The 13,115-nt window shown below is 36.0% G+C and overlaps 3 protein-coding genes across 3 annotated transcripts; all 3 read left to right on the forward strand.

Moving 5' to 3' along the window:
• Positions 1-3,077: 3,077 nt before the first annotated feature.
• On the forward strand, positions 3,078-5,549 carry LOC106376999 (pentatricopeptide repeat-containing protein At4g04370-like). The gene has a single exon (XM_013817144.3). The coding sequence runs from the start codon at positions 3,369-3,371 to the stop codon at positions 5,547-5,549; it is 2,181 nt and encodes a 726-aa protein (XP_013672598.2). The 5' UTR covers positions 3,078-3,368.
• A 91-nt stretch (positions 5,550-5,640) lies between these two features.
• On the forward strand, positions 5,641-6,607 carry LOC106377000. Its single transcript, XM_013817145.3, has 3 exons — positions 5,641-5,897; positions 5,979-6,002; positions 6,087-6,607. Exons 1-3 carry the CDS (start codon positions 5,711-5,713, stop codon positions 6,410-6,412), a joined length of 537 nt encoding a protein of 178 aa, XP_013672599.1. The 5' UTR covers positions 5,641-5,710; the 3' UTR covers positions 6,413-6,607.
• A 4,563-nt stretch (positions 6,608-11,170) lies between these two features.
• On the forward strand, positions 11,171-12,306 carry LOC111200554. The gene is made up of 2 exons (XM_022691779.2): positions 11,171-11,767; positions 11,850-12,306. Exons 1-2 carry the CDS (start codon positions 11,507-11,509, stop codon positions 12,072-12,074), a joined length of 486 nt encoding a protein of 161 aa, XP_022547500.1. The 5' UTR covers positions 11,171-11,506; the 3' UTR covers positions 12,075-12,306.
• Positions 12,307-13,115: the final 809 nt, after the last annotated feature.

Below are 13,115 nucleotides of genomic sequence, written 5' to 3' on the forward strand. Positions count from 1 at the left end.
CAGTAACTAGGGACAATCGCTCTCAATCGTACGTGGCGCAAAACGGCCCACTGTGGCTCACCACGATCCTTCAAGCTGATGCGATGGGTACTCTTTAGAAAGCCCTTGCGCCTTGCTCTCTCCTTTCGTTGGGGTTTTTTTTATCCTTGTCTTTCTTTATCTCTGATGCCTTCTGGTTTTCAGAATAGTTTTATTTCTCATTTCCGAGGCCGTGTTTTTGCCTCTTCATGTTTGTACCTTCAACAGCAAGTTATTGAATATCAAAGCAGTGTTTAAAAAAAAAGTTAATGAAAAGTAAGAAATACAAACCTAAGCAAACGAAAGACAGACTCTACCTGCGTTCACTAGTGACCAACTTAGTGTATGTGGATGGTTGAGAAGTTCGAACATTTATTTTGTAGCAGTTAAATTTTTAAGATAAGGCGATAAGATCAAGGAACATACGACATCACCAAGGACATATTCATTCTACAGCTTACCTAGCTCGTATGATTAACAAAAAGATAACAAATCGTATCATTTCACTCCAAGATGAACCGGAATCACCTCTGTCCCATAGGAAAAAATAGACACTGACTATTTGAAATCAGCAAGTTTAATACCAACGTATTACTTTCACGATTTTATTTTCCAACTAATAGTTTTTACTTAGCAAATTAGTGACTTAAAAAATCAGCTGTTAAATCCTACTATATAAAAAGGACTAAATTCAAGGCTTTTGGAACTATCCACCTCAGCCAAAATATTCTCATCCAAAAAGAATTATAAATAGATGTCATTTAGAAGATAATTAACTAACATACAACTTTTGATATTTCTAAAAATTTTAAATTTGTAACTGCTAATTTATTAATAGAATCATATATCTATATTGAATTATGTTCTATTTTTAATCGTTAGACTTCAAGGGTAAATAAATTATTAATTTATAATATATATAGTTTATAACTTTATATTGTAGTTATAAATAAAAAGAAAATAACCGGAAAGGGTGAAGAAGCTCATGTAAAATTATGTAATTAAAATGGTAAAATGGTGAGTATGATGAGGTGAATCTAAGAAAATTTGTTGTACAAATTATGGTGCTTTCTTCGTCCACTATAATAATTTAAAATAAAATATATATTTACATAAATAAGTCAATATTTTTTTTTTTTTGGTAAGATGTTAAGATTATCATTTTCTGAAAGGTTACACTGTTGCTTTTAAACAACTTATTACAGCAAGGAAACAAAAACAACCAACAACAACTCATGGTAAAAAAAGCCTTAAGGAAGTCTTATACAAGAAAGATAAAAAGAAGTAGAGAAGAGGAGAAATAAGAACTTGCCGGGTAAGAGAGAGGACGGTCACGCATCATACGGTCGAGAGAGGCAAGGATGACTGATGAAAGTGAGGAGACAGCTGTGAACACACGAGCATTACGCTCTTTCCAAAGCAGGTGGATGGCTGACTGAAAGTAGAGCTTGATGACTGGAGTAGCATGCGCATCTGCGTTGACGCGAGGTTGATTGATCCATACTACAACAGAGTGTAGATCAGCCGGAGGAGAAATCCAAACTTCAGCAGCAAAAGGCTCTCATATCAAGCGAGAGAAAGAGCATTCAAAGAAGAGATGATGGTGAATCTCTATTTCCAGATTACAAAGGACGCACGTTCCTGAGACATTTAACCCCCAATGCCTCAAGCGATCCTTGGTTGGCAGTCTTCTCCGCAAAGCCAGCCATGATATAAACGCATTACGTGGAATATGTTCCTTGAACCAAATAGTCTTGTGCCAATATTTGTTGTTGATAGTGTTTATATTCTTTTCTAACATTAGTATCCATATTTTTAGTAAACTGATCCAAAGAGATTAGTTTGTGGAGCTAACCAAACGAGGATTATAGTGTTTACTTTGGAAAAAGTAATAGGTTGAATGATAGATGGTGTGAGTGCTTTTTCACATAGAAATCTGCACATATATTAAAATTGTAAGATTTGAATCATAGAGAAAATATAGTGTATATGACTGAAGTTGGGCCATTCCGAAATAAAGATGGCTAAAATTCTTCTTTGTCAAAATGCATAGATGTGAATCTTATATGAATAGAGTTCTCCATTGCTTATAGAAGTGTAATAAACTCCGTGTGTAAAGGAGAAAAAATGTTATATAAGTGAAAACAAAAATTATGATTTTTTTTTCTTGTGCCAATAGGCTCTTTGCAATTTGAAGAAGAAAGAACATATTATGCGAAAATCTTTGGCTCGGTCAAATTTTATCCAGTTGTGTATAAAACTGTTGTTATATGATTCATGTAATTTTTCAGTGTTGATTTAAAAGCCTAAAAAACCTATCTATACTGACTTTTTGATATTTTTTCTGTGATTTGAATTTAAAAAGAGATAAAACTTTCGATAAGTTATGTAAACTCAGAACAAGTATTTAGCTTTAGAAAGCATTTACATGTTTCAAACTTATAATATATACATATATAATGTTTAAAATTATGCATATAAACCTGTGTAAAATGTGCCTGAATATGTTTTTCTTCTTTAATGTGTTAATCGTACTATATATAACATTATTTTAAAATTTCAAAAAGTTTATCATATACAAAAAACCATCAATAAAAAAGATAATTCTCCATCTACAACAAGAAAAATTATAAATTATAAACATATAAATTTAAATTAAGAAAAACTAACATTGGAAAAACAAGAAGTTAATGTAAAAGAAAAAAACTGATAAATAATATTATAAATAAAATAAATTTATAAGACAAAATCCGCGCGAAGCGCGGAAAAAATCTCTAGTTATAAACAATTCTCGTTAGTTTTATATTAATTATTCTCGTCATTGAATATGAAAACTCGAAACTCCTAAATTCAAACTTTAACTTTGAGTGTTGACAAAAAATTCCAAAAAGAAAACAAAAGAAAACAATTTTTTCAAGTGAATTTTTTTTTTTTGGTTTAGTGTTGATTAAAATAATCTTTTAATTTTTATAAATAAGTTTATACAAAAGTGAGTTGACAAAAAAAAGTTTATAAAAAAGTATACCACAAAAAGACTGTTTGTCAATGTTTCCAATGTACACAATAAACAAAAAGAACAGATATACACATACTTGTTTGTTGTAAAACTATTTACGTATTTTATATTTTTTTCTCACTAATAGCATAATAATTCGAATGATTGCAAAAATGATTTCATTCAAAGAAAAAATCTCTAAAGTTTTGCAATTTTATTATATAAAATTAAAAGGTGATATAAAAATATTAAAGGTAGCAAGAAGGCCCACTTCTAAGAAAAAGCCCATTAAAATACTAACGATCACCAGAAACCCAATAATAAAACACCATTTTGCAACGGTAAGATTGAAGCCATGATCAAACCATCTTCTTTGCTCAACTCCACCAAGAGCTTCAACTCTCTCATCAACCATCTCTCATCTCATGGAGCCCACCACCAAGTCCTCTCCACATTCTCCTCCATGCTCGCCAACCGCTTCCTCCCCGACGCTTTCACTTTCCCTAGTCTCCTCAGAGCCTGCGCTTCCCTTCGCCTCCTCTCCTTCGGTCTCTCGCTTCACCAGCAGGTTCTCGTCAATGGGTTCTCTTCAGATTCCTACACATCGTCTTCACTCGTCAATCTCTACGCAAAGTTTGGAGCTTTGGATCATGCTCGGAAAGTGTTCGACGAAATGCGCGAGAGAGATGTGGTGCACTGGACTGCGATTATCGGGTGTTACTCACGCGCCGGGTTCGTTGGAGAAGCCTTCTCTTTGGTTAACGAGATGAGATTTGAAGGGATTAAACCGGGTCCGGTTACGTTGCTGGAGATGCTGAGTGGTGTAAAGGAGATTACGGAGTTAAAGTGTTTACACGCGTTTGCTTTGGTTCATGGGTTTGGTTGTGATGTAACTGTGACGAACTCTGTGTTGAATCTGTACTGTAAGTGCGATTGTGTCGTAGATGCTAAGGTTTTGTTTGACCAGATGGAGAAGCGAGACATGGTTTCATGGAACACAATGGTCTCAGGATTTGCTTCTGTTGGTGATATGTCTGAAATCTTGAAGCTTCTGTGTAGAATGAGGGATGTTGGTTTAAGACCTGATCACCAGACGTTTGGAGCCTCACTTTCCGTGAGTGGAGCAATGAGTGATATTGACTTGGGGAGAACGTTACACTGCCAAGTTGTGAAAACTGGTTTCGATGTAGACACGCATCTCAGGACGGCGTTGATGACAATGTACCTAAAATGCGGAGAGGAGGAAGCTTCGTTTGGAGTTCTCGAAACGATTCCTGAAAAGGATGTTGTTTGCTGGACGGTTATGATATCAGGGCTTGTGCGGTTGGGTAACGCTGAAAAGGCTATGAATGTTTTTGGTGAAATGTTACATTCAGGAACAGAGCTATCGAGTGAAGCAATAGCTAGTGCTGTAGCAGCTTGTGCTCAGTTAGGTTATCTTGATCTCGGCGCTTCAGTCCATGGTTATGCATTGAGGCAAGGATATAAACTAGACACTCTTGCGTTAAACTCGCTTATCACAATGTACGCGAAGTGCGGCCGTTTGGACAAAAGCTTAGCTCTTTTTGAACAGATGAATGAAAGAGACTTAGTTTCTTGGAATGCAATCATCTCTGGACATGCCCAGAACGGAGATTTGGGCAATGCCTTATTTTTGTTTAAAGAAATGAAGTTCAAAACCGCGCATGGAGTTGATTCATTGACGGCTGTTTCCCTTTTACAAGCTTGTTCAGCCTCTGGTGCTCTCCGGGTAGGGAGACTGATCCATTGTGTTGTAATCCGAAGCTTTATCAGGACCTGTACCTTGGTTGATACCGCTCTAGTTGATATGTATTTGAAATGTGGCTACTTAGAAGCTGCGAGGAGGTGTTTTTATTTGATCTCGCGGAAAGATTGTGTTGCTTGGGGCACACTCATTGCAGGCTATGGTTTTCATGGCAAAGGGGAGACTGCTATGGAAGTCTACTCAGAGTTTCTCCGATCTGGAATGGAGCCTAACCATTTGATATTTCTAGCGGTTCTCTCATCTTGCAGCCATAACGGAATGGTTCAGCATGGCTTGGAGACATTCTATTCAATGGTTAGAGACTTTGGTGTTGAACCGAGTCACGAACACCTCGCTTGCGTGGTTGATCTGCTATGCCGAGCCAAAAGGGTAGAAGAGGCTTTCAAGTTCTACAAAGAGAATTTTACAAAGCCATCGATCGATGTCTTGGGTATAATACTTGATGCTTGTCGTGCAAATGGAGAAACAGAGGTGGAAGATGTAGTTTGTCGGGATATGATTGATTTGAAGCCGGTAGACGCTGGGCATTACGTCAGGCTTGCACATTCTTTTGCCGCGATGAGGAGATGGGAGGATGTGAGTGAGTCGTGGAAGCAGATGAAGTCTCTCGGCTTGAAAAAGCTCCCCGGATGGAGCAAAATCGAGATGAATGGGAGAACCACAACGTTCTTCATGAGTCATAGTTCGCATTCAGATGAGACTGCGTCTGTGTTGAAGCTTCTTAGCAAGGAAATGAAACAAATCAAATAATGCAACTGTAATTACGTACATATCCTTTATAGTTGCTAAAAATAGGATCAAGTAAGTTAGGAAGGATCCAATACTTGGGGGAGATTTGAAGATCTGTTACTGGAGACTCTTTCTCAGATTCAAACCAAAGTTAAGGTTTGCATAGAGATAGAAACAGAGAGATGCCCAGAAGGCAGAAGAAGACGGCTAAGGTGGTTACAGGGGTGATGGCACTGTGCATGGTTGCGTACATCGCAGGACCGTCTCTGTATTGGCATCTTAACGAGACCATTTCAGAGTCTCTCCACTCCTCTTGTCCTCCTTGTGTCTGTGACTGTTCTTCTCAGCCTCTCCTCTACATCCCAGATGGTAATCATCATTATCCTTCTCTTTTTTTTCTTTTTGCGAAAATCGATTATTAATGTGTTTGATTCATTGTTTCTTCTACAGGATTGAGCAATCATAGCTTCTTGGGTGAGTGTTTTCTGGCAATGCCTTTTCATATAGAGCTAGTAAGAGGGCCAGAAACTAATGTTGGTTTCTTATTTCATTGTTAAGATTGTATGAGACGGGAGGAAGGGAGTGAAGAGAACGAGAGTAGTTTCACAGAAATGGTGGCTGAAGAGCTGAAGCTGAGAGAAGCGCAAGCTCAAGAAGACGAGTGGCGCGCGGACAGGTTGCTGCTAGATGCTAAGAAAGCGGCGTCTCAGTATCAGAAAGAGGCTGATAAGTGCAGCATGGGGATGGAGACTTGTGAGCAAGCAAGAGAGAAATCAGAGGCGACACTAGACGAGCAGAGGAGACTGTCTTACATGTGGGAGCTTCGAGCTCGGCAAAACGGATGGAAAGAAGGACCTAACGTTGTTTCCTCTGATGTTATCTAACAATCGGTGAAATCTTTTTTATTGTTTCAATATTTCTGAAACTCTTTGACAGATTTTTTAAATTAGCACGAGGGGAAAATGTTGTCCATTTGAAATGGTCAGGATGCCATCTGAAATTACAAAATGAGTTTTCTTTTTAAACCCTCTAACGCATTAGTTAATGCGTTATAAATTATAACTAGTATTTATTTTTCATGATTAGTGTTATATTTTAGATGTGTTTTCGTATATTTAATTGTATTCATAATATTATTATGGTAATATAATTAATAATGTGATATATTGTTAAAATAAAATAATTAATTAAATCATTAAGATGAATGAAAATAAGGAAATAAATGATGTAATATATATGTTGAAAATAAGGTTTTCTATAAGTGAAATTACTAAAATGACACTATGTTTTTTTTTTATTGATATCCATGTTTTCAAACAATTATCACTTATACTGTTATTTATATTTCCAAATAATATTAAAATATACTTTACTTTTAATAATATAGATTATGCAATACAAATGGTCAGAGAAACCATTTGAAATAAATAGGTTAGTGCAAAACAAGCAAACATAAAATTGAATGATGAACAAAGAGAGAAAAAGGGACAGTTTACTCTCTCAGCCCAGTCATTATTCATCTAGGTAAAACACTAACAAGTCTCATGAATTTAGCAAGTAACGTCACGTATCATTTACTTTTATTGTTTCTATATTTTTGTACAGAGATAGAAACAAAGAGATGACAAGAATTGTTATTGAAGATGAAGAAAACATTTTGTTTAACATGTCGTCGCTACAATTATATAAAAATGTTGTTTACTGTTCAAATATTACGATTCAGATTAGTGTTTGATGAGGTGTCAGTTTTATAAATGATATTTCCAGAGAGGTTCTGATGTAGTTTGTGATGTACATCAGAAGCTAAGCTGTGTCAAGACGTATGGCAGAACATCGAGTGGAAAAAAAATTTTACAAGGAGATTGTCTAAAGTGATTGCGTGTGTAAGTGGAGATCGGAAAAGGAAAGAGAATGGAGGTGATTGGTTGGGCTGTAGAAAGAGACTTTAGCTTTAATTTTCATCTACAACCTTAAATACTACCAATCATGCTTTATCTTAGTTTTTAAAGCTACAACCAAAAAACTAAAACTACAGCAAAAACATACAAAAAATGGTTGTAAAAATATTATTTTCTAAAGCCCCATCTTTTTAGTTGTAGAAAATTAAAGCTACATCCCTTAAAGCTAAATCAAAAAATTCTACAGACTAAATTCTAAAGTAATTTTTTTACAATTACAGCCCAACCAATCATCCCCAATATCTTGTTGAAGACAAATGACATTTTCCATTAAGCAAAGAGGCTTTGCTTGGAGAAGAAGTGTTACTTGGAGAGGAATAAGAAATTTTCTTATATGGGAATGAAAGTTCATTAAGGTGCATTTAATAAACTTGGTGAGCAAGTCTACGGTTTATATATAAGGAGGGATGTGCCCTTATCAGAAGAAGAGCACCCAGAGATTAAAGTGAGAGAGAGTTTCATTAAGTGTTAAGTGTTGACCTATGGTCTGACGTAGTGTCCGATGGAGTCTGATGTGGACTTAGTTTGGTGGCGTTGGAGTTGGCGCTCTGTGTGGTGGAGTTAGCCATCGTGTGTAGCTCTTGTGAGCTTTGTGTGTGCTTGGGTGATCAAGCGTTTTGGTGTGTCCGTTGAGGTGTGGTGACCATGCGTTGGTGTGACGTGCTCGTTGGTATATGTGGTGTGCGTATGGTGTTGACATACTCGGTGATGTACTTGGTGAAGTACTCGGTGACGTACTTGGTGAAGTACTCGGTGACGTACTTGATGACGTGCTCGGTGACGTACTTGGTGAAGTACATGGTGATGTACCTTCAGAAACTTGGAGGTTGAAGCCTTGACTCAGGGAGAGTTTAGCAAAGATAGTTTCATTGAAGAGGGCTGGAAATATTGTTGATGTGTGAAGACAATGAGCTCTGGTACGGCCGGATGGGATCTATACTTGCGTGCTTGATTCCTAATCTTCATAGATATCTATCTAGAAAAGAGTGTGTCAGGAGGTTTGTGTCTGATGTATACGTTAGCAAATAATGATATATTTGCATTCTTGTTCCAGTGATCAATGAAATTTGGACGAGGTCCCGGAGATGTAGGAAACGAACCTCGTTAACAAATTCAGTCTGTCGTTTACTTTCTTCTCTATATTTCTAATTCATCCGCACTTACAAGTTTTTGAACATTTGAAAAAACTGAAGTGTATGAGGTACTTGTGTTCTTATAATAGTTGATTAGGTGATAACCTGTGCACGTGCATGCACGGATAAAAATTTCATACAAATTTGGCAAACTGAAACAAAAATAATTGTATACAAAATTACACAAAACCGGCACACTTTCTAAATAGTTGTGGATTTTGTTGATTAAGTTTGGTTCATCGCTTTTGTCAAATTTTTATAAATCTAATAAAGCTCATTCTATAACTATTGGATCAGCTTGGTCTAAGTCTTAACATATAGTGAAGAATAGTTTAAGCTCTATGAATTAAAGGCCCAAACTAAAAAAACACTATGAACAATTCGTTTTGCTTTTACATTGGGAACATTCCATATTCAAAAGTCAAAACTAAACAAGATACGATACTATAAGAGTATAAGTAATTAACTGTTCTACAAGTTACGATGTGAGCGTTAAATGAATTTTCAGATTCACGGGAAACTGGATATCTCAACAGCCCATCAAATGTTAATTTTGAATTCCTTCTATAAATAAGCATCGATACTTCATTTTTTTTTATATATCTCTGAAAATTTCTATAACGTAGCTTCAAGAGGAGAAAAATGTTTTGGATGAATGTTCTTTACTTCATCAGGCATGCTGCCAATATTGTTACTACTGTAATGGCGCTGGTTGCAATCATTTCTCGTTAGGATAATATTAATTAGCTCTATCATTAAATAAGTACGGTATCTATTCGGAGTTGTTGGTATTTTTTCTTTTGGATATGAATATGATGAAGGTAGATCTTGTTATCTCAACTTTTTAAATAAGATCAATATTGTTTCTCCATCAGTTACTTCTTTGGCATGTTGTACGATCATTATCGTTGCTTCAATTTAGCTTTTACTACTAGCTTTTGTCATTTTGATTCTATATGTAGTCTTATTCTGGATTGGCATTTTTGTATAACTTGGTCTCCTCTTTTATTTTATATATATATATATATATATATTAATGCAATCTATATTTGGTTTTTATTTATCTATGGTTGTGTAATTTGGTAAGTCCTTTTAGACCTTAAGCACACTTTTGTCTTCTCTACTGGGAAGATATTCGTTTTAGTGAAACCCTGATGCCAATCATGTTTTACGTTTCTCAGTCCAGCAATTTAGGCCTGGGCATTCGGGTCGCCGGGTGGGTTCGGATCGGGTATTTTCGGATCCGGATCTTCCGGGTCTAAAAGTTTAAGATCTGATAGGGTAATTTTAAATTTTCGGTTCCGGGTCGGTTCGGATCGTGCTGGGTCTGGATCGGGTCGGGTCTTAAATAGTTATACCCATTCGGGTAATTAGAATTTATCGGTTCAGAATCGGTTTGGTTTCGGCTCAGTTTCGGTTCGGGTTCGATCTAAAAAAGAACTAAAAATACAAAAAAATATCTGAAAAAATTTATATATCCGAAAATATTTAAAATTTTATTCAAAATGTGTATTTTTATTATATTAAAATGTGTATATATACTAAACTATGCGAGATACAACAACAATTTGTTGTTTCCTAGTGGTTCACCCCCATGTTCTCTAGATAAATAACCCGTCTTCGATTCCCCTTGATGCATTTTATTTAATTTACATTATTAATTCGGATACGCATCGGGTTTCGGGTTTGGGTTGGATCGGTCCAAGACACGCGGGTCGTCTGCAACAAAACCTGATAGGATAATTTGATCGGATCGGTTCGGTTCCGAACTGGGTTTTTTCGGGTTGGTTTCGGGTCGGGTCTTCGGGTCCGGGTAAAATGCCCAGACCTACAGCAATTACTATGAGTTAACAACTTAACATGACGAAATCAACTCAAAAGCACAAAATTGCTATATTCTAATCCCATCAATCTAATTAAAATTCAAGACGTTATAACTTTTCAAACAAACTTTATATTATATTGCAGTCCATGATTTAGCCGTCCAAATAAAGCACAACGAATGTGGCACAACACTATATCTTCCATTTTAAGAATCATCTATCTTTCTACAAAAAAAGAAAGAAAAAAGAATCATCTATCTTCTCACTTTTGCGCTCATATTTGTCACCACTCCGATACGTTTGTATTTGTTCTCTATTGATTAACTCTATTCGATAAATAATCACATATATAGTATCAGAACTAGCTACTTTTCTTAGTTTTTTTTCCGATAAAGGGAATGAAGTCGCAATTTTCCTCCATTGTATTTTTCAACCATAAATCATTGAGCAAACACAGGTGGACAAAAACATATACAAAAGATCTTTATAATTCTGTACTATTTTAACCAAAAAGTGGAAAAATGTTTATTATTCACGCGTGTTTATTTATTTATTTTATTTAATACTTTATACAATGAAAGGTATAATAGGATTAACATTTATAAAAGATTTAGTGCCCGGAACTTAACGAAAAGAAATCATTCAATTAGTTTGTTTTTTTTCCTATTTTCATGGTAACCGACTATAATTATGCAAAAAGAAGATGTGCTGATATCAACATTTGCTTTGAGTGAATGAAAGAAGCTTGGTTCCAAAGCTGTTCAAGAAGCTTGGTCCCAAAGCTATCCTAATCCTAATAAGATGCAATTGTGATATATGGAAATACGTAAAAAAGATCTAGAGTAATCCAAAATATACAAAATATTTGTTAACAATTAAAAATATGGAGATTTGTATCTATCAATACAAAGATCTAGAATGTTCCGAAATATAGCATCGAGACCTGAGGTCTTTATTATATATATGTATTCGTAGTTTCAATCAAAATACATCTTATTTCATATCCCTAATCTCCCTATATCTTTCTCTTGCTCCGCCGCCGTAAACTTCCTCTTATTGACAAGATGGCCGTCACAGAAGGACAACAAGTCATGGCTCTCATCAGCAAGCGTCTCCGTGCTCACCGCAAGAGGTACAACCGTATTACTGAGATGGAAGAGGCGGTCTCTCAGGGCAAAACCCTAAACAAGGAGCAACAAGAAGCCATCCGCTCGAAGCCAATCGTTACCGCCCTTATTGAAGAGCTCGAGAAGCTCCGTCTTCCCCCTTCTCCTCCTCCTTCCACGGCCGGTTCAGAAGAGATCAACCTCCCTGCTAAGAAAAAGGTATGCCCTTATTTTACTTAACCTAATATCGGCTTTTAACCATGAGATAGATCTAAACCTAGTTTCTCTCTCTCTTTTGTAGGAACGTAAGGAGGAAGCCGAGGAGGAAAATTTAACTGAGAAAGACGTGACGGACCCTGAGGGTTGCAAGATATCTGATGGTCTCGATGCTGGTGAGGTCTCCAAGGACAATATTTCTCCGTGTAGCGTGAGCTCACAAGATGGTACGACGTCGCCGCCCCCAGCGACTAATGCAAAGCCACGACGTAAACGGAATAAGGCCAAGAAACCTAAGACTTCGAACTGATCGAGTCTCCCACTTTTGTACGAAGCGGAAGTACATTGCGAAACTATGAATTGCTTTGGTCACAATCCTGCAGTTTCCTTTTAGTGTTCTTCCGCTTGTTCACAAGAGCATTTTGCGTTTGAGCTTTCTTTCTACTAATTCATTATGGAATTTATTACTAGAGAATTGTTTCGTCGCCTCGAGTGTTTTCATTCCTATGGAATACAATCTATATTATGCTAAGATTTATTTACTCTGTTGTTTACCATTTTTTAATTTAATTATCGTGAGGCAAAATTATAGACATCATTTAACATTTAATAGAAAACAATTTAATCAAATCAAATACGAAGATTAATTAAATGATTTTATTTTGTATAAAAAGTTGTCATATAGATAAATAAAATCGGTAGATCAAATAGAGATTCATCTAAATTAGTTACAAATGGCACACTATATATCGAACATACTAAGAATTGATAATTTTATTCAGCGATTTGTTTTTTCCTCTTCATGGATCTGCAAGGCATCAGATTTGGTGCACGCGTGTCATTCATATTTTTAATTTGTCACCATCAGCTGAATCACCTACTTTATTAGGGAGAATTAGTTCTAAACCCGGTTTTCAAATATTTAATGTTCTATACTATTTGTCTATCAACTAATTATCATTTCCATATTATAGTATTCTAATACCAATGTATTTATCATTACCACAAAACTACAAATCAAGCAGAGCACCAGAACTTACAGAATTTGAGAAGGATCTTCGTCGAATCGGTGATGGGGAGGCGAATCAACCCGGGTGAAGCTCCTCGCTGCCTCGGTTGTAATTGCGGCGTCGCTTTGGCGGTTTCGGAAACGGAGAAGGTTAGGATTTTTAGAAAAGTTTTCTCGATCACAAAATACTCCAGAATTCAGGCGGTGGTGACAATATTGATCTACTCCATGAGTGAGACCATGCCAATCATGAAAAGTTTCCAAGAAAAATTACAAAAAGGAAGATGTGAATATCGAGTTGCCATGAATTACTTTTGACAGGTAATAGTTATTAACTTTTAT

Source organism: Brassica napus, chromosome A9 (assembly GCF_020379485.1).
Source record: "Brassica napus cultivar Da-Ae chromosome A9, Da-Ae, whole genome shotgun sequence".
Classification (NCBI taxonomy): Eukaryota; Viridiplantae; Streptophyta; class Magnoliopsida; order Brassicales; family Brassicaceae; genus Brassica; species Brassica napus.